Source organism: Octopus bimaculoides, chromosome 10 (genome assembly GCF_046866305.1).
Source record: "Octopus bimaculoides isolate indiv1 chromosome 10, ASM4686630v1, whole genome shotgun sequence".
NCBI classification, from domain to species: domain Eukaryota; kingdom Metazoa; phylum Mollusca; class Cephalopoda; order Octopoda; family Octopodidae; genus Octopus; species Octopus bimaculoides.
Window position 1 is genome coordinate 89,311,841 of NC_142937.1, and position 25,395 is coordinate 89,337,235.

At 35.1% G+C, this 25,395-nt stretch overlaps 2 protein-coding genes and 1 long non-coding RNA gene across 3 annotated transcripts; all 3 read left to right on the top strand.

Moving 5' to 3' along the window:
- Nucleotides 1-4,093: 4,093 nt before the first annotated feature.
- On the top strand, nt 4,094-7,735 carry LOC106874926 (uncharacterized). Its single transcript, XM_014922843.3, has 4 exons — nt 4,094-4,209; nt 5,739-5,908; nt 6,049-6,130; nt 7,465-7,735. Exons 1-4 carry the CDS (start codon nt 4,197-4,199, stop codon nt 7,626-7,628), a joined length of 429 nt encoding a protein of 142 aa, XP_014778329.1. The 5' UTR covers nt 4,094-4,196; the 3' UTR covers nt 7,629-7,735.
- Nucleotides 7,736-10,480: 2,745 nt separating this feature from the next.
- LOC106874923 (NADH dehydrogenase [ubiquinone] 1 alpha subcomplex assembly factor 2) lies at nt 10,481-17,513 on the top strand. Its single transcript, XM_014922841.3, has 6 exons — nt 10,481-10,655; nt 11,622-11,711; nt 13,964-14,004; nt 15,624-15,695; nt 16,248-16,293; nt 17,341-17,513. Exons 1-6 carry the CDS (start codon nt 10,514-10,516, stop codon nt 17,412-17,414), a joined length of 465 nt encoding a protein of 154 aa, XP_014778327.1. The 5' UTR covers nt 10,481-10,513; the 3' UTR covers nt 17,415-17,513.
- A 701-nt stretch (nt 17,514-18,214) lies between these two features.
- Nucleotides 18,215-22,391, top strand: LOC149133804 (uncharacterized). The gene is made up of 2 exons (XR_016243485.1): nt 18,215-18,346; nt 22,166-22,391. It is a non-coding gene; the product is annotated as an uncharacterized LOC149133804 (long non-coding RNA).
- The last annotated feature ends 3,004 nt before the right edge of the window (nt 22,392-25,395 follow it).

Consider the following 25,395-nt stretch of genomic DNA (forward strand, 5'->3'; position numbering starts at 1 on the left):
ATCATTTCTTTTTAACATTTATTTCAGCAATAATCTTTTCAGTAGCAATGCTTTCTTATATCGCTTGTTTTTTTCTTTAATATTAATAAAATTATTTTGAACAATTTCTAAAATTAAATTAAAACAAAATTTTTTTTTTAAATGTGGCTTGAAATTATCTCCCTTTGTCCCTCATTCTAATTCAAATTTCTATAATAGGCGCACTTGCTACAAACCCTGAGAGCATGTGCTTGACCAGGTCGTTCGGAATCGACTTACTATGGGATATGATCTCCGAAAGTAAAAAAAGCGTAAATAAACTGACATTCCTCCGCATGTGTACCCCTCCCCACGATTTTTGTTGCCTCATAACTTCCAGAAAAATTTATATTTTTTAATGAAATTTCATCCAAATACGCTTCAGATGGGTAGATTCCGATTGTAACGGAATTTATTGTGAAAATATTTTTTCGAGGATGAGGTGAGGAGTTTCGGAAAATTCATACGAAGTTGGTTTTGTTTTCTCATAACTTTCAGAAAATTGGGTGTTTTTTTCGTTACGATCATATCGGAATTTAATATGAAGAAATAAATTTGGTGAACTCGCATGTTGACAAAAAACATCATCTACATTCACATTAGCAGTTTGGAAAAGCCTGCAGATAATTTCTGAATACCATTTTTTTTTTCTCTTGCTCTCACTAAATAATAGTACTAATAGGAATTTTTAACAAAGCAAGAACTCTTATAGGTGCACACAATTAGTCAGCTATATTGACCAAGTACTTACGGTAAATTTTGATCCTTTCACCCGCACGATTTTCACTCAGGAAAAAAAAAACTCGGATCTTATGTGTGGAATCAAGTACCCTAACCTCCTAATATGCTGCAAATCCCTTATTTTGGTTCGGAAAGGGTGGGGGGGCCGAAACCTCCCCCATATCCGGAAATCATTGGAAATTTTTTTTCTTTTTGTTGAATGAATTCCGGTGACCTCCTAATATGCTATAAAACACTTTTTGGGGTCCGGAAAACTGGATGGAGGGTGGTGGAACCCTCGGAAATTTCACCCCCAACCCCATTTTCAAATATTTTTTGCTCTTTCTTTCTTTACCCATAATTTTAGATAAGATTTTGCAGAAATACGTTTTCGAGAGATTGTGGATTACATTAGATTGAAAATTCAAAGAAGTTAGAAATGAATAAGTGAAAATGCAGAGGTTATAGAAGATAGTGGTAACGAAGTGTGTGGAGAGATAACGAACAATAAATTTATCTAAAAAAAAAAACACGTTAGAGTTTTGCATGTATGTGTGAAACGAAGTAAAAGTATAATATTAAAACAAAAATATATTTTTCCTTCCTCTTAAAATCACTGGATATAATATATATAATAATCTCAGATTGCAAAATAAATTTGAAAAAGCATTTTCCCTTTGCAATTTTTGGTGCCGAAATGAGTTTCGTTTTTGTGTGAAGAGAGGGGTGAGAGAAAGAGAGAGAGAGTGAGTGAGTGGGTGACGAGGTTTACCCAAACTTTGAATGATGATGGTGATGATGATGATGATCTATAATGATATATATAATTATGAAATATTGTTACACCATTCTCTCTTCCCACACAAAAATGAAAATCATTTCATTACCACTACTACCACCTCCACCACCATCAATTGTCATCATCATCATCATCATCATCATCATCGTCAACATCATCGTCATCATCATCATCGTCATCATCATCATCTTCATCATCATCGTCTTCGTCGTCATCGTTGTCATCCTCATTATTATTGAAGCTGCAATCATTAACATGCTGGACAAAAATGGATAGCAACATTTTTCAGACTCTACCTTCAGAGTTTGAACTCCACCGAGGCCGACTTTGCCCTTCATCCTTCTGGAGTCGATAAAATAAGTATCCGTGTAGTGCTGGGTTTGATCTAATCAACTTCCCCCTCCCCTCAAAGCTGCTACTCTCTTGTATCTTTTTCAAAAAGATAGTATTTGTAATTAGATATTTCCATTGTTAATTAACTAAAATTGTATGGATATGGGCATAGGATTCTAGGTTCAGTCCTACTGTATGACACCTCAGGTAAGTGCTTCTACTGTAACCCTAGTCTGCTGAAAGTCTCATAAGCAGATTTGATATATGGAACTGAATGTATGTGTGAGTATATATATATACATACACACACACACACACACACATATATATATATATATATATATATATACACATATTTACATTTGACAGATATTTGTCCTCATCTTGTTTGTTAACACAATGTTTCAGCTGATATACCCTCCAGCCTTCATCAGGTGTCTTGGGAAATGGAGGAAATACTGAAAAAATGGTAAAGAAACATTGGTCAAGGATGTTGTGAGTGAAGTAGACTGGATTGTTATAAAAGATCGGCAGTGTTTCAAAACTGAATTATTTTCTGACCATATAATAAAAATTTCCTTTATCGTCACAAAAGATTATTATAATGATTAACACTTTCCTTTAATCACATACAGAAATCTATAATACAGTGACCTACTTTTTATCATCATCATCATCTTCATTATTGATATTTTGCTTGATTTGAGACTCACTGATTAAGATGATAAACTTACAAATCTAAAATGTTGAAGGTCATTGCCTGTTCCAAATATTACAGTCAATGAAATACTAGGCACGTGTCTTCTACCAGACTCTCAAGTAGAATAAAGCTTTGTGATTGAAATTTGAGGGACATAAGCTGTGTGGAAGCCTGTAGAAGTGACAGTACCTGTTCTTGGATTACAGACTTAATCCACCACCTATTTTACCACAGCCACCTGGCCATTGAATGTTTTTAATGGTGTCTGCTCTTGCAAGTATTAGGGACATATCTTTATTCATCAGATAACTTACTTCTTTACTCACACCACTTTCGGAAACTCTGAAAATGCTAATGTATGCTGCTCTCCTTTCTCTCACTCAGTGGTTATAAATAAAAACTGCTCTTTATTTACATTTGACAAATATCTGTCAAATGTAAATAATGTACATAATTCCTCATCTCTTAAATATAGAACTGATGCTTTTCTTGTCCCCAACCTTCTCATGTTTCCAAGCAATGTAACATTCACCCATGGCTGGACATGTTTCCAAGGAAGGTTGGAAACAAATGACTGCTTGTATGATGGTGACATTCATTTACAACTACTATGTGATGTCAAGACAAGAAAACTCAAACAAGCACACACACACACACACATACACGAGTTATATACATCAGTTTAATGGGATCATGTGGTCAATAGGTTGTTAGCGTCTGACATACATATGGCTTGTATAGAACTCTCAAAGGAAAAATATTAGATCAATGAAACTTATTAATCAATATAAAAGATTCACTTTATTCCATATCAAAATTAATGGGGTAATTTTGGATAAGATGACAAATGCAACACAACTCCGAATTCAATACTGTGCCAGAACTAAAGAGTCCCCTCCTCTGCATTGTCACAACTGTAATGTCTTTTCTCATAGATGAACTTGACTAGGGCTGGCCTATGTCTAAAGAATAATAGAAATAAAGTAATATCATTGTAAATGAACCAACAAAGAGCCCTATGTGGACACTTGCCCTGCTAGAAGTAGAACCAGGCCTAAACAACAACAGAATAAAACATCAATAGAAGAATAAAATAAACTCTATACCAATAAAAATTTTGTTTATATATTACAGCCTCAGATATTTTCTGATTTTTTTTTCTTCTGTAAATTCATTTTTCAGGGTGAGACTGGAAAATGGGGAGAGTTATATTTTTATAAACAACCTATTCTTTTAGCTAAAACAAGACTATTTTTGCACGGATATTCAAGGAAATATTGCATAAAATTAGTTTAATTCATTGGTTGATCAGAGACATGAGAAGTTTTTGGCAAAATTACAGATGATTTATTGAACATATTTCGCTTCACATGCTTTTTTTAATGATAAGGTAGACACAAACATGTGTGTATACATATATATATATATATACACACACATATATATATATATACATATACACATACATACAAACAAATCTATATATATATATATATATACATACATAATATATATATTATGTATATATGTTTGTATGTATATATATATATATCATAAACCTGATAAAAAGCAATTTAGAGCACAGTTTCTTTCTCAATTATTACAGAGGTAAAAGCATTTACCATCATGAAGCTTTTTGGTAAGTAAACACTAAGCTTCCCTGTTATGTTTCTGGTCCTTTCAAATGTTGTTCATGCCTTATTTCTGGAAATTTTGAGTTTGTTTGTAGCTGAGGACTATTTGTTGTTGGTTACCTGTTTATTGACATAATCTATTTCATAAAAACTAGTCTGCAAGTGAGAAGCTTGTGGTCTAAAATCATATTCACATATAATAGCAATTCTGATCCAATTTCTAGTCTTTCTTTATTCTATCAATAGCATCTTTTCCTTCCCTAACAACACCTCTACCTCTTTTCTGATCAAAAAAAAATTCCAGACTGGGATGCTTTTACAAATTAAAATTGAAAACAAAAGAAAAAAATATAATGGTAATTTTATTTTAGCTAAATAACTTGAATGAAATATGAACTGAAATTTTAAAATAGATCATTTTGAAATTAAAAGAAAAATTAAACATTTGCTTTAATGATTCATATTAAACTTCAAATTTTATTGGATTTCAGTTTAAGTTTGATTTTCAAATTCACACAAAATGTTTTTTGTGAATTTTTACTATACCCCTACCAATTTTTGATTTTTAAAAATATTTTTCCTCATTTTGAAAAACCTCAAAATATAAGATATAAAACCTTAAACTTTCAGTCTATATAACACGAAATACATGACAGAACTCTTCTGAGATAACTCAATTTTTTCCGTCTGTGATGACTGAATTCAGCCCATCAATATTGCAGGGCAGCTTCTAGTTGAAATACTGCATACTTAAAAATCAGTGAACAGTGCTATCTATTAGTGCTTACTTATAGCTAGGTGAACAGTACCACTAAGTAATACCAACTTGCTACTAGATGCATTTTCTATGATCAACAAAGACTGTATTTGAAGTGAATTTGAGTGGGGTTTACATCTTGTAGCAGAGATGTCTTAGAAATACCTGTAGTAGGGTTGTTTTAAGGGGAATGCCTCTGGGCAAACCAGTTAGTGCATGTAAACATAAAATATCAAATAAAATTTTGCATTTCTATTGTTATTCTGCTTCTTATTAACCCTTTCCATACCAACCTGCTTGAGTCTGTCCCTGATTCTTGTAAAAAACACTTAATTGAAACAAAGGCAAAAAATTTTACAGAAATATCATGATAAACGGGTTAAGTTCCCTATCCTATTCGTTCTTATTCTTTGTAGTTTTGCCTAATACTTTCTTGTGCTACACTTTATTAACTTTCACATATTTTCTGAATCAATCTTATATTTTTCTGTTTTTTGATACATTTTTTTATTCTTTCCGATACTTTCTTATTGTTTTCTATAATTTCTTGTACTTTTTATGTTTCTAAGTGATTGTAATCTTTCATACACTTTAGTTTACTTTTTAATACCTTCCTATACCACTCTGTTCTTTTTATACTTCTTACTAAGCTGTCTAATACTTTCCCATACTTCCTTATATATTTCCATGCTTTTTATATGAATCTTAATCAAACTCAGCTGCAAAGTAAAGATGATGTTTTTTTTCTTTCTTTTTTTACCTTTCTTTGGTTTTCAGCATTCCTCGTTTGTTCCATGTGTTCCATGGTGTTGTTTCACCACATCGATGCTACAAGCTATCAGTTTGACATAAAACAATCTCTGGCAACAATCGACCTATTGCTCAAGGCTGGTCTGAGTAGCTTAAAAGTGCATGTAAGCAGCCTTTTTAAATCAACAAGTGGAAAGGTAAGAACAAGAAGAGATAACTCTAACCGATGGGGTGCTCCTATCGTATTTAACAAGTTCTAAGTTAATATTTGATGAACATGTTTACATTTCATAAGTTATATAAAATAATTTCTCGTTATTATTCTTATAATGAACAGATTCCAATTGATGGCACACCACTTATCATGAATTACTTTGCTCATGATTGTGATATCCATATAGGAAGAAAGAGAATGTTTCGTAAGTTTATGGTTTTGCTTTCTTTTTTCTTCTTGTTGTTATTGTTGTGTAATCCCAGACCATCCTTGCTCAACCAAAGCTATGGTTTACAGACAGTTGGTCAAAATCTGGGCATGACTCAGATCAGTTTTCCCAATTATTTTGTCAACCGTAGTATACACTCCAACATGCATCATATGAATTACATGCATGACAGATTAAATATACTGCACTCTCTCCACTGAGCAATCTATTTCTGTACATCTGCAGATTCTAGTGGCAGCTACAGTAGACGCAAAAAAAAAAAAAAAAAGACTTGAGGAGAAGGCTGCTGCCCCTTATCACTTACCAAAGTAGTAGCTCTGTTGTATTCTAATGGCATCTGCCATGAGAAAGAAATATTTCAGTGATGAAACTTCATCATATAAGTTGTGATCATCTTGTCCCCTTTCCTGCCATGTTATTTTCAAGATTTTTCTATCTAATATATTTATTGATTTTAAAAGCATTAAGGTCAAATAAGTGCAAAGAGATCCTTTTGATGGTTTGTTATTTGATTATATTTTGGTAGAGGTAAGGATCCAATGTAACATCATTTAGGAAGGGTAGCCAACCAAGTAAATAAAGTGCTAACCAACCTGAAAGGGCTTGAGGTCCTTTCCTATAGCCAATATTATCTCATATGCTCAAACATTTAAAATAGTGGACTTAACAATTACACTGGCTATTCACTTGATAGGCAAGCCTTTATCGACCAATGTTTGACGATGCATAGATGTGTTGTGTCTTTCCCTCTACCTCATCTTTCTCTCTTTGAAGAATAGGAAAGAACCAGCAGAGAAATAGGAAGACCATTCTTCAAATTAGAACTCAATACACATGTTGGGTATAATGGATATATTTATATTCACACTAAAGAGCTCAGTCTGTTTCTCAGGATCTAGGGATCATAGCCAAACTCACATCAACAGGGGCAAATAACTTTGTGTATGGAATGTTTAGTGGAGAGTTGAAAGTTCATGGGTTAGCCAAGCATGACTGGTGCTGCATATACAGTTAGTGTTGGTGTATGTCTGTATGTAAATTTTCAATTTTTTTTTTTGGGGGGGGGGTCTCGTATAAGTGGTTTATGGTCATTTTCATTATGTGAGTGTATGCAAGGGAGCATTAGTGACCATGCAAGTGTTTGCAGATAAGTGGGTGTGTTTGGATCTGTGTATTTTTGTGTGTAAGATTCTTTTAATGCCACTTGTGTATACTGTTCGGTCATCATTTAAAAAGACCAGACTTTAATTTATAGTGGTAGTGATGATGATGGTTATACCAATCTTCTTTTAACTTATTTTTTTATACAGTTGACAAAATAATTTCCTGTGAAGCAGAAGTTACTGAAGCTGTTACGAAAACTTCACGCACATGTGTGAAACCGACTCAGACAGAGGCAGTCCAATGTGCAGTAAAAGAGATCCTTGAGAAAATTAAATCCGATGCTGAAAAGGATAAAACCACAACATACTGATTTACAAGCTTTGCTTTGATTTCTTTTTGCATATTACATCCTTTGCCACCCTCATTTTTTTTTTTTTTTTTAATAATATTTCCCTTTGAATAAACAGATTAACTAGTTTGATTATTACTGTTTCTAATTTATAAATTGTAATTACAAAATGTTTCCTTTATTTGTCTATTTACTCTGTTACCTTGTAATTTTCTTTAAAAAAGTGTTGCTGTTTAACCTAGAATCAAACCAGACACTAGAATCAAAGAAAGTGAAAAGCATAATACAAGTTTTATACACGCAACAAAGAAATTGTATTTCTGTAATTGAAGATAAGATAATATGCATCTGTTTGCTTTATTAAGTATGTTAAACACATTCTTATTAGATTAAAGCTTGCCATCAGCAATAACTTCCAGGTACCTTGCATTTTTTTACAAAAGCAATGAAATCAACTGAGGGACAAAAGATGTCTTGATATAAAAGTAACAACAATCCATTTGTTGACAGAGAGCATCAAACAACAGTTAGCATACTAAAGTTCAGCATAATTTCAACCAGAATATACAGAAGATATTGCAAGTGAGAGGAGTCAATTGTCTTAAATAATCTGAGATAAAAGTTATCTTCTCATATATATATATATATATATATATGTAGTGGATCTTGCAGGCATGATGTAGATTCGATCCTAGATAGCCAAATTTAAATTAACACTTCAACAGCACTTTTCTCACGGTAAACCAATAGTTTTTCTGTGACAGCAGTTTACATTTGCCAGATGCCTTAGCTAAGCAAAATAATGTCTTCGCCACTTGAACCTTCTAACCTCTTATAAGCCATCAAAAGCTAGAATTAAGATAACAAGTACCACCAACGGAATCTATTGTTTTCAACAATATGTCTATCCTTCTGGACAGTTATAAAAACAAGAACCCCCAAGCAAAAGTCAGTTAGTGAGAACAGAGTCTGGCTGACTGGCTGAACAAAATGCTGTCACAAAAGAAAAGGGCACAAAAGGACCACTATGGTAACTCACCAACGAAGCAGTTGTTTCATCCCACACTCTCTCACTCTCACTAGCTCACTTTATTTTCTCTTACAACATCACTCTATTTCTATCTGTAATTACTACTACACAATGATGAGAACACAAAAACAAACTATACATGGAAAATCTACAACATCTAACTTTACTTTGCATGCTTTATGATTTTATCACCTGCCCATCGAGGCAAGGTATTTTGACAATAACAATAAAATGAATATTTTCTTTACAACTTCAATCACTGTTCTTTCATCTTTACATAATGGCAATCAACGAAGAATCCTTACAAACTGATTACGACTCTGATATTCCATACTATTGTTTACAAATTAATCTCAACCATTACAAAAATAACTTCTACTGTTTCATATATATATTTGTTTAGAAGATATGTTAACCTCATAAAGAGATGATTACAAGGAAATATTGGTTCTATACCTAGTATTTTGGGGAAATAAAATTTCCTTAAATCAATAGGTATATATTAAGAATATAATTTATGTTCAGTTAATTGAAGGAAAGAAAATAGAGAGGTGAAAGTTAATAACTATTTGTTATTAACAAATTGATAATCTTTACTTCTGACAGCTGTTTCCATTAGTGCCCAATAGGTAAATTACAGCTTTATGCATTAAATTTGCCTGGAGTGGCTGTGTGGTAAATAGCTTGCTTACGAACCACATGGTTCTGGGTTCAGTCCCACTGCATGGCACCTTGGGCAAGTGTCTTCTACTATAGCCTCAGGCTGACCAAAACCTTGTGAGTGGATTTGGTAGACGGAAACTGAAAGAAGCCCATCGTATATATGTGTGTGTGTGTGTATATATATATATATATATATATATATGCATGTGTATATGCTTGTGTGTCTGTGTTTGTCCACCTAACATCATTTCACAACCGATACTGGTGTGTTTATGCCCCCGTAACTTAGAGGTTTGGCAAAAGAGACCGATAGAATAAGTACTAGGCTTACAAAGAATAAGTCCTGGGGTCGATTTGCATAACTAAAGGCGGTGCTCCAGCATGACCACAGTCAAATGGCTGAGACAAGTAAAAAAGTAAAAGAGAGTATATGTTATGAGCATAATTTCTTCAGTTTATGCCAACAGACTAAATATATTTAGCCTGCTGGCATGAACTGATAGGTCGGCATGTAACATCTTAAGGTACATCTTTTTCTCCAAAGAAATAATCCTTAAATGCAAATTTAATGCATAAATCTGTAATTTACCCATTGGGCACTAATGGAAATGGCTTTAAAGATTACCAATTAATTAATAATAAACAATTATGAACTGTCAACTCTCCATTTTCTTTCCTTCAATCAGCTGAACATGATTGATTGATTGATTGACAGACAGAGATAGATAGATAAATAGTTGTTGAATCCAAATATATTTGGCACCCCTAAGTAGGGGGCTTAGGGCCACAGCAACACCACAGAAGACTTCGTCATCATACAGTGCAGCTTGATGTCACTCCAATAAAGTTTATCTTTATTGGAATGCAGCTTGGGAACCCAGGCGAGTTAGGGGGACCGAATTTTTTGGGGAATGAAAAAATATTTTCTTGTATATTTGTAATCTCCGACATCTAAAACGTTGGAATCCGAAAGATTTTTTTCAAAAAAAAAATGCATTTTTCAAGGAGAGGTGCGAAACTGCACTGGCCCCGATTGTTGGGAGCGAAATATTGTGATCTAAGCCATTATGCGATATTTACATTTGACTGGGTTGACAAGAGTTAAGGGAGTCTTAGCCATAAACATTGTACAAGGTGTCAGCTAACAGCTAAGCGGACTGAGCCTATCAATTTTCGCAATCAAGGGAGGTAACTCTAAACAGGAAGTAAACAAATGTTGCGTGCTCGATCGAAAATGTCTCGGAGAGCAAAATGGATGTGGGGACTATTTAAAAATTCTTTGTATTCTGTCAAACAACAGCAAAGAATCATTGGAAAAGATCATTTTGGGAATGTATATTACGAAAAGGAAGCAAGTAACTGTTTCTTTTAGTTAAAAAAAAAAAAACAATTTTTTCTCTTGTATCAATTATATTTATTAAACATAACTTAGTGGAATGAAATTATGTAACATTGAATGTCTCTGTCAAGGGTGTTCAAAATATCGAAAATGTTTTATTTGTTCCTCGCCGTGTCTTTGTCTTTATAGCTACAGAACTGCGTGTTGAATTGATGTTGTTTAACTCCAGATCGATTCTGATTAAGTAGACCTTTGATCAAAAGCATTCCAGCCATGACCGTCCCATATATTCAAGGACATCGAACAATACTTTATCTACCGTGTCATTTTTTTTTTTTTTTAATGTTGGTAGAGTGCGATCTGAAGGTGATTTGACTGTTATTTCTAAGAGGTCGAACTATAATGGAGATTCCCACTATATCTCATGTGGGTTTGTTTGTAGATAGTACCGAGTTCAGTTTCCACCGAAATTGGTTTTGCCTTTCTTCCTTTCGGTAAAAGAAAGTTCGGCGGAGGTAAAGATCACGGACCGCACCCCCTTTGCGATATGTTGGGGTTTTATTTTTTAAAGGAACACACTATATCGAAGGCGGAGATTCCGAATCTGAAAAATAATCTGCAGTTCAAAATTTAAATCCACCCCCTTCACCCCACGCTAAATTTCTTAAATTTTCACTTTTTATTAAAACATTTTTTTGGCGAAATACATAGAAAAACATGCTGGTAACAGAAAACAAACCCTGTTGACCTCTTGGATTGGACTAACTGAACATGGGGTAAGGGTTCTAATCTGCTACTATCCAGAAAGAAAGATTTCTTTCTCATCTGCTGAGCACCATAAAAGTGGAGCTAAGCCTTTAAAAGCTTGCCAAAGTTCTGGAGACATATAATTGACTGTTAATTAGCTGATTAACTTTGTTATATGAAATTATGAAACATTACAGAAAATTCAAAAGATTAATCTATTTCTCTGAAATTTCAGATCCTTCTCGAAACTTGAGAGGGGCTCGATGGGTTGAACCTGCAGATGGAGATCAGATGACACCCCCAGATATGCCTATAGAATGGGAAGGTAATCCAGTATTTCTTCTTCTTTCGTTTGTTTAGCCCTTTGTGTCACTTTTCTCTGTATGTGTGTGTGTGTGTATGTTTACTGGTATTGATAGCCAAGTTGGGCCTCATATATTATTGATGCTACTGTAAATGCAAGAGATGTGCTCAACAGAAAATAAAACTTGTAAAATCTCATAAACCCAGGGTCTCGTAAAGCAGGTTCTTGTAAAATGAGGTATTACTGTAACATACTAATTATTTAAATTCAACAAAATTCTTGATTAGTTTCAAATTGTAGCAGCATCATAGTCAACTGCTACAAAGGTAAAGGGGACGCTTTAGATACAAATAATTACAGAGGCATCAAGCTGTTAGATCAGGTTATGAAAGTTACAGAGAGGGTCATAGCCCAACTAATTAGGGAGCGAATCAATTTAGATGAGATGCAGTTTGGGTTCGTGCCAGGTAAAAGCACTACTGATGCCTTATTTCTAGTGAGACAGTTGCAAGAGAAATACCTAGCCAAGGATAAACCTCTGTACCTGGCTTTCGTTGACATGGAGAAAGCCTTTGACAGGGTCCCCCGATCCCTTATCTGGTGGTCAATGAGGAAACTTGGGATAGAAGAATGGCTAGTGAGAGCTGTGCGAGCCATGTACAGAGATGCGGCCAGTAAGGTGAGGGTTGGAAATGAGTACAGCAATGAATTCCGGGTAGAGGTAGGGGTCCACCAAGGTTCCGTCCTCAGCCCCCTATTATTTACCATAGTCCTCCAGGCAATCACAGAGGAGTTCAAGACAAGTTGCCCCTGGGAGCTCCTCTATGCTGATGACCTTGCCCTAATTGCGGAGTCACTATCAGAACTAGAGGAGAAGTTTCAGGTGTGGAAGCAAGGTCTAGAATTGAAGGGCCTTAGAGTCAACCTAGCTAAAACCAAAATCCTAATAAGTAGGAAGGTAGATAAAACACAAACCCCTTCAGGTAGATGGCCCTGCTCAGTATGTAGAAAAGGAGTAGGTAGTAACTCTATAAGATGTACCCGGTGCAAGCTATGGACACATAAGAGGTGCAGCAACATCAAAGGCAGGTTAACTAGCAAGTTAGTTTTTGTTTGTGGCAGATGTTCAGGTGCAATAAAGACTGCAAACAAACAGGAAACAACTTCTATCTCATTCCAGGGTGAAAAACTAGAGGTAGTCGATAGCTTCCGCTATCTGGGCGACCAAGTTAGTAGTGGGGGTGGGTGCGCTGAAAGTGTAGCTGCTAGAATAAGAATAGCCTGGGCAAAGTTTAGAGAGCTCTTACCCCTGCTGGCGACAAAGGGACTCTCACTCAGAGTAAAAGGCAGACTGTATGACGCATGCGTACGAACAACCATGCTACATGGCAGTGAAACATGGGCTGTAACTGCTGAGGACATACGTAAGCTCGCAAGGAATGAAGCCAGTATGCTCCGTTGGATGTGTAATGTCAATGTGAATACCCGTCAGAGTGTAAGTATCTTGAGAGAAAAGCTGAACATTAGAAGCATCAGTTGTGGCGTGCAAGAGAGACGATTGCGCTGGTATGGACATGTGGTGAGAATGGAGGAGGATAGCTGCGTGAAAAAGTGCCACACCCTAACAGTTGAGGGAACCCGTGGAAGAGGTAGGCCCAGGAAGACCTGGGCTGAGGTGGTGAGGCAAGACCTTCGTACATTGGGCCTCACCGAGGCGATGACTACGGACCGAGACCTTTGGAAATGGGCTGTGCGTGAGAAGACCCGGCAAGCCAAGTAAGATCGTTGCCAGTGCCCCTGGACTGGTTCTTGTGCGGGTGGCACATGAGATGCACCATTTTGAGCGTGGCCGTTGCCAGTACCGCCTGACTGGCTCCTGTAGGATTTTCGAGCAAGATCGTTGCCAGTGCCCCTGGACTGGCTTGTGCGGGTGGCACATAAAAGACACCATTTCGAGCGTGGCCGTTTTCGTGCGGGTGACACGTAAAAGCACCCACTACACTCTCTGAGTGGTTGGCGTTAGGAAGGGCATCCAGCTGTAGAAACTCTGCCAAATCAGACTGGAGCCTGGTGTTGCCATCCGGTTTCACCAGTCCTCAGTCAAATCGTCCAACCCATGCTAGCATGGAAAGCGGACGTTAAACGATGATGATGATGATGATGATAGGTATGTGTATTTGAGAAGAAATATAACTCTGAAATGGTAATACTATGTTTTGTTTTATTTTGTGTTTTTGTGTCTAATGTAAATTACTCAATGGGAATTTTTTCAGCTTGGATCCGTGGCAAGCGACAAAATCCACCAACAGAAGAGGTAAGAAAACTTCTTTGAAGTGGTTTTGAGTAACTTAAGCTAAGGTAAGATATTTTCTGATAACTGCAAATTGCTGAGGTAGTAAGGATCTGGATATTAGTGGTTCGAATTCTGTCAAATAAGCTCTCAAGTTTATTGAATGTAGGAGTCCCAGAGGATCTGGTATGTATTTCTAACTTCTAGCTGAAGTGACCAGGTGTAAAATAGTGTCCTCTCTAGAAACATGAAAAAATGCCTGCAGTCCTTGGTAATATTGGGACAGTAGTTTGCAAGTATTATCATGTTTCGTTCTTATCAACATTTTAACACCTGCCTTCTCACTTCCTCTGATCATGTTTCTCTCCCACACCTATCATCATCATCATCACCACACCACCCTTTCTTCCTTTAATGTTTTTCTGCATGTGACAACATATTCAAATGTTACAATTTCAAGGGAAATAACCTCATCTGTATTCAGTGAGGTTAACAATAAAATACAGCGACATCCTGATCTAAGCATCGGAATTTTCTGATCTGTTTGTCTGCTCCCCTCTATGTATGCAATGCTACGACTATATGATGAAATTGAAGGTGTAACCTATTATAAATGCAACATATTATTTATATATTTGTAATACATTTGCCTGTAAAATTAGTATTAATTATATTTCTGATATATTGCTTCTTTTAGAATCTGCTGCTCAGTGGGGCAGGTAATGTCCTTAATTCACTGGGGCTGTAGGTTCAAATCAGACAATGAATGCAGAGAGAGCTATATGTGATGTGTAAGATGTGTGATGATGCTGTATGGCAGTGAAATATAGACAATGAATGTTAAGGACTATAAAAGTTTGTGTAATATATATGAGGTATGAGAGTGAGGCATGAACAGTGAAGGTAGAAGGCTTTATGTGCGATATTTATAACTTGTGTGATGGTGTATGGTGGTGATGGATATATATGAGACTACATGTGGTGTGTATAAGATGTATAATGTTGTATGGCAGTGAAACACTGACTATATCAGATGTGTATATTAATCTGTGTGTGGCAATTAATATTGTGTGTATGAGATGAGTGATGGTGTATAGCTATAAAACATTAACAGTGAACTTAGAGGAAACAGTGAATGTAGAAGTCTATTTGAAGTGCATGAAATTTGTGTAATGGTGTATAATTGTTAAATATGGACAGTGACATGTGTAAGAGAACTATATGTATTGGGCATAAGATGTGTGACGATGTATGCTAGTGAAACACAGTTAATGTTAAAGACTTTGGCATAAGGAAAATGTGTGATGGCATTAAGGACAATGTGAGATGTGTGTAGTGAGTTGTATGGCAGGTGAATGTATAGGATTATATGTGGTGCATGTATGTATCATGTTGTATGGCCATGAAACATGGATAGTAAATGTATTTGACTATATGAAATGTATGCAAAACTTGCAATGCTTTATAGTGGATAGTAAATATTAAGACTCTCCAGTTAGTGAACTGGAGGGAATCATGAATAGTCTGCTTGATGTGCATGGTAAATTTAAAAGAAAGTTTGAGTGTAAATGGATTGAGAAGATTCCAAATGTAACAGTTCTTTGATTTCTTTAAATTTGAATGTGATTATTTGTTTGTTCTAGGAAATTCAAAGAAACTATGCAAAAATGATGAGAACTATTCAGCGAGCTAAGGAATTAGATCAAAAATATGCAGTTAGTATGATTTCTCCTTTCATATTGATGTTTTTATTTGTTGAAAGTAATTTTGTCATAAAAATGTTCCTTTCAATAAAACTTTATATAATATATACATAATTTAGGACAATAGTTTAAAAACACAATAAACCAGAAGAATTTGGAGTTAAAAAGGAATAAGAAACAAATAAAAAATGTCTAAATACCTTCTTTGTTTCTTTATGAATTTTCCAGTACAATTACAAACTTCCTAGTGTACGTATGTTACTGTTGTTCAAACATAGTTACTAGTACACCTGCCTAGTTATTAGTGACTAGATATGTTGACACTAGTGATCAGGTAGGTGCACTAGTACAGTAATACTTAGGTGCAGCAGTACCTGGGCACTGCTACAGTTACCTAGCCACTAGTGTACTTATCTGGTATGTACTATTCCTATCTACTTATCTTGTTCAAAATGTTCCCTATTTTTAAAATCATTCCACTTGTTGTTTTCTGGTTTGTTGTAATAATTAATATACTTTCTGAAGATGTGTGACAATTCTCAAAGTAATCTATTCGATTTTCAGAGTGCATCACCCAAATCTGAGGAAAAAGTTTTATCTCAGACACCAAGTAAGTAATTTATAGAAAGAAAACTCTTTTATTATTCTTTTGTTAGTGGTTGGGGTCAGGGTCCCCAAGAATCTATAGCTGTCTTACTCTTGGCAGCATCAGGGATCTTGTAGCATGAATGTCTGAGACAATATCTACAGATATCTTAGCCACAGCAGCCTCAGGGGCCATATAGTCTGAAGATCTGAGATAATGTCAACAGTTGTCTTACTCATAGCATCATTAAGATCCATGTAGTATGGTCTGTAATCATCTACATTTATTGTTCCCTTGGCAGAGTCAAGGATCCTATAGTATAACAGCCTGAGACAATGTCTATAGCCATCTTGCCTATGGTAAGGTCAGGGTTGATTAGTAACAAGGTCTGTGTCAATGTTTAAAACTACGTAATTCTTGTCAGGGTCGGGGGCCATGCAGTATGTAAGTCTGAGACAACATCTATTGCTTTCATATATTTGGGATATACAGATTTTTAAAATCATTTATGTGGCATGTATTTAAATAGCAAAGCAATTGCAGGTATATTAAAAAAAACAGCCATATCCGGCTAAAATATTTAGCCTTGTTTTATTTTCAAACTGGCCAAATCTGGTCTCTCACACTTCCCAACAATGTTATTCTAAAAATAAACAATCATTGAAATATCAAAGCTATATGGTAATGCATGACCAATTCAAATGAATGTGAATAAATAAGCATTACATCTGATAGAGAAATCTGAATGCTAAAAGGTTAAATAACATACAAGATAAATTTTTGATTTTATTGAAATTATTTTCTCACACACACACACACACACACATGCATGTATGCATACACACACAAATAGAAAGAGAGAAGGTATGAATGAATGTTGAATAATTGTTATGATATATAAATATGGATTTGGGTGATCTGAAATATTATGGTATATTTATATAGAAGTATTTGGACAAATGGATAGATGGTGTTAGAATATGGACAAATGTATGAATTGGTGTATAATGTATTGGTATATGAATATTTTCTCTCTTATTGTTGCTCTTTCTCTTTTGTCTTTATTATTAGGAAAATTCCCAGAATATCCTGAATATGAAATAATACCTGGCAAGAAGACAGAAACTGATGGTACAAAGAAGTAATAAAATAAATATTGTTTCTGAATTATTTATTCCTTTCCCAATATTATATTTTAATTTCATTCTTTAAATTCATAATAAAGATCTTTGTATTGACCTGAATGAATCTCTCTCGTTAAATTTATTGCTCTCTGCTCTAGTTTGACCGTAGATCTATGGCTGAAACTAGTAAATGAGTAAAAAAAATCATTAGTGATGATGATGATGCCTCCTTTGCCCTATTCTTCTTCTTCTTCTCCACCACCGCCACTTCCTCCTAGCATGGAAGGCGGACGTTAAACGATGATAATATATATATTAAAAGTGGTCCGTGGGAAAACTCATTTAAATAAGGGGTCCTTGTTAGTGAAAAGGTTGGAAACCACTGATCTAATGTGTCTTTTTAAAAAAAGGTAGAGTATAACAAAAGGAAGATTTAGTCTGAAAACAAAACAAAATGAAATGTTCACGTTTGAAACTCTTAACAGAGGCTAGATCAGTTCGGTTGGAATGCTTTTGAAAGACAGAATGTCCACAGTTGGAACATCTTTTGAAAGACGTATTCGCGTGCTCATATTCTTGTGTGTAAGCGCAAACAAAAACCCATGCATGCCAAAAAATACGACCAATTCTTTTATCAAATTTGAACGAGTACAAAATCTATGGGAAACTTTAATGTCGATAGCTGTACACGTGTAATACATATCACACAGACATATATAGATATATTGATCGGATTAATCGGGGTTAACAAGATGTGTTTTAACTAGATTTCAAATAAAATGTTTTTCTTGAAATAGACACGAAAATTAGGGTCGTCATCTCTGCCTTATCCCCCTTTACAGCTGCACTCTCTAGCAAATGGTGAGCACATGCTCTGGCGTAAAGATTTCACAGAAACCACTTATTTATATCAGAAACTTAAATTTTAGCTGCCGTAGAACGTTCACTCTGAGGTGAGACTTGTAATTACATTAAATTAATGACTGATTACATTCTATTTTCAAACTGTTCCAATTTTGATTTATACCTGCTGTATTGTTACGTTTCATTTTCTTTCTTCCACACACACTTCGTTCCAACTGGTTCCCCTCCCACTCTTCTCGGTTGTTAGTTTCGAAGCGAAATTAACATGGTTTGAGAAGACTCGAACCACAATTAGCAACCGACTCATTTCGGTTGTTATGTTTAAACTTTGCAGCGAATAAAATGTTATTATTAGTCTTAGTAGAAATCGTAAATCGCTTGACTGAATGATTTAAGTAACGGTCCTCTGAATTCGAAGTCTTCCTTTCGCCCTATTGACGTGGATGAAATTAACCACCAACATACCTGAGTCCATTCAATCGTTTAGGACCCTGAACTACATCAGTTGACTTAATGCTTAACTATAAAACCATTCATACATACATACATACATACACACACACACACACATATATATATATTTATATATATATGTGTGTGATGCAGCACAGAATTTTGTCAGTGAACAGGTCGCGGTCTCAAAGCGACGAAAATATTTTGACAAATTAAATTTAAATGTTGAAGTGAATCTAACGGATTTTGTATGTTATTTTAAATGGCTTATAAACACCTTCCACGCTGCAATTGTCTTCTTGAGAAGACACCGATAGTGTATTAGCAGAAATAATAGTTGTCTGACAGAATGCTTTGCGGTATTTAGTTGCAACTCTCTACGTGTTCCAATCCCATTGAAATCTACTGTCTTTCATCTTCCAGTATCGATAAAATTAAGTACTAGTTATTGTTCTTTAGCCCTAGTCCACTCCAGTCGAGCAGATCTATAGTGAAAAGTGGTCTAGCCATGACAGTTCGCTGTCTTGCTTATCTAGGACTACCTTGTCATATGTGTTCTTCAGTTTTCAGGACGGCAGGATGTAATTTGACTGCTATTTCTAACACCTCGAGTGACCATTTGAGGCTTTTTCGTAAACATGAAGTCAATCTAATAAACTATATCCATCCATCAAATGGCACTGTGCTCATACTAAAAAGCTATTTCATGTTGTAGAAATGGCAGTGCATTAGCAGAATGGTAAGAGCTTTCGGACAAAATTCCTTTCTAATCTGAGGTCAAATTCAGCCGAGGTCAGTTCATCATTTATCCCCTGAGGTCGATAAAATAAGGTACTGGGGTTGATTTAATCGACTACTTACTCCTCAATTAATTTCAGGACTTGTGCCTATATTAGTCGCTATTATTAATTCCTCCTCTATTCACAAAAACATTGTTGGCCTTTTGCCTAAATTAAAACGTCTATTATTTTTAATAGTAGTTTAGATAAATTATCCACTTCTTTATTTTAATACGTGTTATATCAATCACATGCTCTGTTACACGACAGAGACGGCATGCTGGTTTCAGTTCCTACTCTAAATTTGGTAGTTCTCCCAATTTTCGGTTAATCGCCCATTTAACCCTCCCACTTCTATTTCTACCTTTCTGCCACTGCTTTCCCCCTCTCTCTCTCTCTCTCTCTACACACACACGCGCACACACACACACACACAGTACGTGTGTGCGCTCAAATATATATTATTTTTTTAATGTTTCACTTTGGTCAATTATATTTGGTCCTAGTACTTATTTCGGTGGAGATGGAGTATATGTAATCTGGGTATACCCCTCCTTTTAAATTTTTTTTTTTTTTATGGACCATGGAGAATCCGATTCTGGAAAAAAAATTTTCCAAAATCTCAATTTCAAAATTTCGATCCCTCCCCCCCCCCCCGGTTTTTATATAGATCCACAGGGTAAACCTAACCCTAACTGAAACCCTGACCGTAACCCTGACCCTAAACCTAACCCTAACACTAGTTTTGTGAGATTTGGCTGTTATTTCTAGCATGTAAATAGCCTGCTTGGTGGTGAGGGGGAATTGAAATTTTTCAAAAAATTTTTTTCAGAATCGGAATCTCCATAGCCTAAAACGTGGGATTCCGTAAAAAAAAAAATTAATAAATAAGGCAGGGAAAGGTTCAGATTACATATAGTCCATCTCTACCCTTATTTCAGTTTGGCATTTATTCTATGTATTTCTATTTTATGAATAAATAAATTAAGTGTTATAAAAAGACTTGACATACATTCACCACACATATACCAAGTACAATGAGTTTCTGCATACCAAATTCTACTCAACACTATCTTGATTAACCCAAAGCTAAAGGTATGTCTCAATGAAATTGAACCCAGAACCACATGGGCATGAAGTTAGCTTGTTAACCACTCAACGATGGTCTATGAAAATATATGAATGTAATGTTGGCCAGACAAAATGCTTAGCAGCTTTAATTCTACTGAGGTCAACTTTGCCTTTCATCGTTTTGGAGTTGATGAAATAAGTTGTACCAGTCATGCACTGAGGGTGATGTGATTGACTGTTCCCCTTCCCCAAAATTTCAGGCCTTGTGCCTATTGCAGAAGGGATTATATTTGGTTGTTGGTATGGCCAAGTGGTTAAGAAATTCACTTTCTAGTTATGAGAAAGGTACAACATTGTCATAAACTGTGCTACCCTGGTTCTGTAGTAAGAGCACATTTGTCTAGAACGCTTAGCCACTTGTTAAATCAGGAGCTGGTTATTCTGTTGGTTAAGTGACTGAATTCTCGTTGTTAAAGTATGGAAATCCATCCCAGGAAGCTGCTGGATGAAGTGGTGAGAAAGGATCTCAGAGGAGACGACAGGGGACCGAGACTCCTGGCAGTCCGCTTTGCTTGGAAAGACACGTCAAGCTAAGTAAAGGTGTGATTAGGTTTGTCCCCTGCAACCCTCTCTAGCTGAGCGTCCTTAATCTTGCAGGCTTGTAGGTGCTGGTGCAACATAAAAAAAGCACCCATGCCAGTGCTGTGTAAAAACACTCAGTACACTCTCTAAAGTGGTTGACATTAGGAAAGGTATCCAGCCTTAGAAACCTTGCCAAAACAGACAGGGGGCCTGAACAGCTCTTCAGCTAGCCAGCTCCTGTCAAACCATCCAACTCATGCCAGCATGGAAAATGGACGTCAAATGATGATGAGGATGATATGTATATTGATCTATATATATATATATATATAATGGAGATGTACTTGCATAGCAAGTGACCTGATCTGAGATCATGTGCTGAAACGAAAACAATTGCAGCGTGGAAGGTGTTTATAAGCCATTTAAAAACACACAAAAACCATTAGATTCACTTCAAGCATGGAAGCGACAAAAATATTTTGGCAAATTAAATTAGAATGTTGAAGTGGACCTAACAGTTTTTGTGTTTTTAAATGGCTTATAAACACTTTCCACACTGCAATTGTTTATATATATATATATATATATATATATATATATATATATATATATATATGCATATAGATATTGTATGTATGTACATACACAGATCTAATTATATATTATCGGATGGATAACATTTGTAATATGAATTATATAAGACATATATTTATTGTCATCATTATTATCATACTTGTTTCTTTCTGTGCTGGCATGTGTTGGACAGATCTGCTGTAGCTGGGCACCTTTTCACATGTTGCAGTCACTTATCATCCCCCTTGTGAGTTTTAGCATTCTAAGATCATCTTTCATTACCCCTTCCCATGTCATCCTCAGTCTTTGTCTTCTCTGGACACCTACTTCAATTGTTTTGGCCCCTTTTTACCCAACTGTCATGTTTCACCCGTACATACCTGTGCAGCATTCTCTCTTGCATAACATAACTGTTTCCTCTGAATATAGAAATATATTTGTCTTTTTCAGGTGCCTTAGAGTTTGTTGAACTTTCATCTGAAGAATAACTGCAAGGAAACAGAAAGAAAGAAATTAAACCAAAATGTTTGAAGACTGGGATTGGAATGAGATGGTAGGGAGATTGATCAGGTGGGCTGCAACAAGCCCATGGGAATTCATCTACTACGTGCTCTTGTGTTTGTCTCCATTCTTCTTTGTCAGTGCCATCTTGGCATGGCAGCTTGCCAAACAAATAGAACACAAGGAAAAGAGAAAGAAGAAGACAAATAAAAAAGAGTCTAATGTTGCAAAGACTCGACGACAAAAAGCTGACTGAACCACCCAAAGCGCAACCCACACTCCCACACGCCTACAAATATAAGTTTTTGTAAATGATATATATATATATATATATATATATATATATATATATATATATATATATATACACACATTAAATGCTTAATAATTATTTATATATATGATATATGTGTGTATATACAGATACATATATAAGTTATAATGTTTAATATTATACATGCATGTATATATATATATATATGAATAAAAGTTCTTATGAAATAGGGAAGTATCTTTTATTTATAAACAGATTTGGAAAGTTTGGATTTTCCTAAGGAAAGGAGATAGAATATTGCTCAACTCCTTTTATCTTGTTCTTTGTGTTGTTGTCTAGTGTTGGAAAATTCAGACTTTTTATATGTGTATATAAATAAATGAAGAAAAGATATTTCCATTACATCTAATTTTTCTATCAATTTTTTAAAACACACATATATATTGTAGTGCACCTGGGCACTGTATACAATAAGATCATGATACACAAATACACACATGCATGCATGCGTGCACACACACACTTACACACACACACACATATACACACATAAATAATAGCTGGATTATCCTTCTGTTACATTACAGCTAAAAGATTCATCATTTGCAGATCATCTTATAATGAACCAAATCCATTTTTTCTATGTTCAATGCTCAAATGTGTGTGTATGTTTATATATATATATATATATATATATATATATATATATATATGTATATATCTTGTACTTGCAAATCCCAAATCAAGAATGCTAATCTATCAGGAGACAATTGGAATAATGGTGAGACTGGGCATCAGAATGGTCGAGCCTTTGCAGAAGCTTAAAAACCAATAACTTGTCTCAGTCTATTCAGAAACTCAACAATAACACAAAATACACAGCAAACAAACAACTAGAAATCAAGAAGTTATTTGTTCCTCTTCACCATTTTCAGCACTGTGCATGCATGTGTCTAAAAATGTATGTGCAATATGTATATATGTAATGTATGTATGCATAATATTTATGTTTACATGTCATATATATTATTGGTTTTAACAAATGGAAAAAGAAAAATTCTCAATACTTGAGTAGAATGTAACAGTTTATTACTTAGGATGATCCAATGGCCTGTTACTCTAGAATTACCTTAACTGTAGCCAGTTCCTCTGATAGTAGTAGAATGATCCAGTCTTTTATCTGTCGAAGAAACTGGCTACATATTGGATAAACTCTAGAGCAATGAGTAACTGGATCAGTGTAAATACACTATATATATATATTTATATAAATATATATATTGTGTGTGTGTGTTTAAGTTCAATTTAAAGCCTTCTCTGTATGTACAAACTTATGTAAAGAACTACTGAAGTCTTGTTTATCTCTCAATTATATCTGAAACAAATTTCATGGATGCATCTTTTTTATATGATATATTAAATGGTTTTTTTCTTTATTGTGAGAGTGATAGTGGGGGGGGGGGGTTCCTTTGTTGGCTCCCCGACCCTAGCTTACCTTTCCTCATATGAAAGTCAACTTCTGCAAAGCTGTCCAATGAGTTTTGCAGATATGGCTTTTCTTTCCTTGATCTTTTGGATTTTATTTTTAATACTAACCTACTGGCCAAGCAAACTAGATTAATTTATTGATTGGTTAAAACCGTTTCACCTGTGACTTATGTTTTTTTCATCATCATCACCATCATTTCAACTTAAGGTTGGTGAAGTATGCACCAGTCAAGTGCTGGGTTATTTAATTTGCCACCTTGTGCCTACATTAGAAAAAATTATTATTATTATTATTACTACTAAGGTGACGAGGTGGCAGAGTCGTTAGCACGTTGGGTAAAATGCTTATCAGTATTTCATCTCCTGCAACGTTCTGAGTTCAAATTCTGCCGAGGTCGACTTTGCCTTTCATCCTTTCAGGGTTGATAAATTAAGGACCAGTAGAGTATTGGGTTCAATGTAATCGATTAGTCTCTTCCCCCAAAATTTCAGGCCTTGTGCCTTTAGTAGAAACATTATTATTATTATTATTATTATTATTATTATTAAGGTGGTGAGCTGGTAGAATATTTGTGTATTGGATAAAAAGTTAAGTGGCATTTCTTCCAGTTTTTTTTATGTTCTGGGTTCATCCTTTCAGGGTTAATAAAATAAGTACCTGTTGAACAATGTGGTTGATGTCATCAATTAAACCCCTCCCCAAAAATTGCTGGTCTTGCGTCATAATTTGAAATTATTATTATTATTATTATTATTACAGCGGTGAGCTGGCAGAATCGTTAGCACACCAGGTGAAATGCTTAAAGGTATTTTGTCTGCTGTTATGTTCTGAGTTTAAATTCTGCCGAGGTTGACTTTGCCTTTCATCCTTTTGGGTTCGATTAAATAAGTACCAGTTACACACTGGGACCAAAGTAATCAACTTAATCCCCTCCTCCAAGCTGCCCTTGTAGCAAAGATTTGGACTCATTATTATTATTTGTGGGTTTCAAAATCAGTATAGAACCAAACAAAATATATTATGATAATTTTGTTGCATTTCTTTACATTCTAAAATTATGTCCCACTCGGATCAACATTGTCACTCTTGTAAACTCTATGGAACAAAGTACTTGTCAAGTACTGGGGTTGACTCTTGCTGCAAAATTTGTGGCCCCTAAACTAGAAATTAGTTTCTTCTTATTATTAAGGTGGCAGATTGACAGAATCATTAGAGTATTGAAAAGTATGCTTTGTGATATGCATTCTGGGTCTTTACATTCTGAGTGCAAATACTGCTAAGGTCAGCCATATTTGAACTCAGAGTCAATAAAATAAAGTACCAGTCTAGTAGAGGGTTTAGTGGCAGGCATTGAAGTCATCTAAACACTCACCAAAATTTCTTGCCTTTTTCCTGTATTCAAATAATAATTATTAT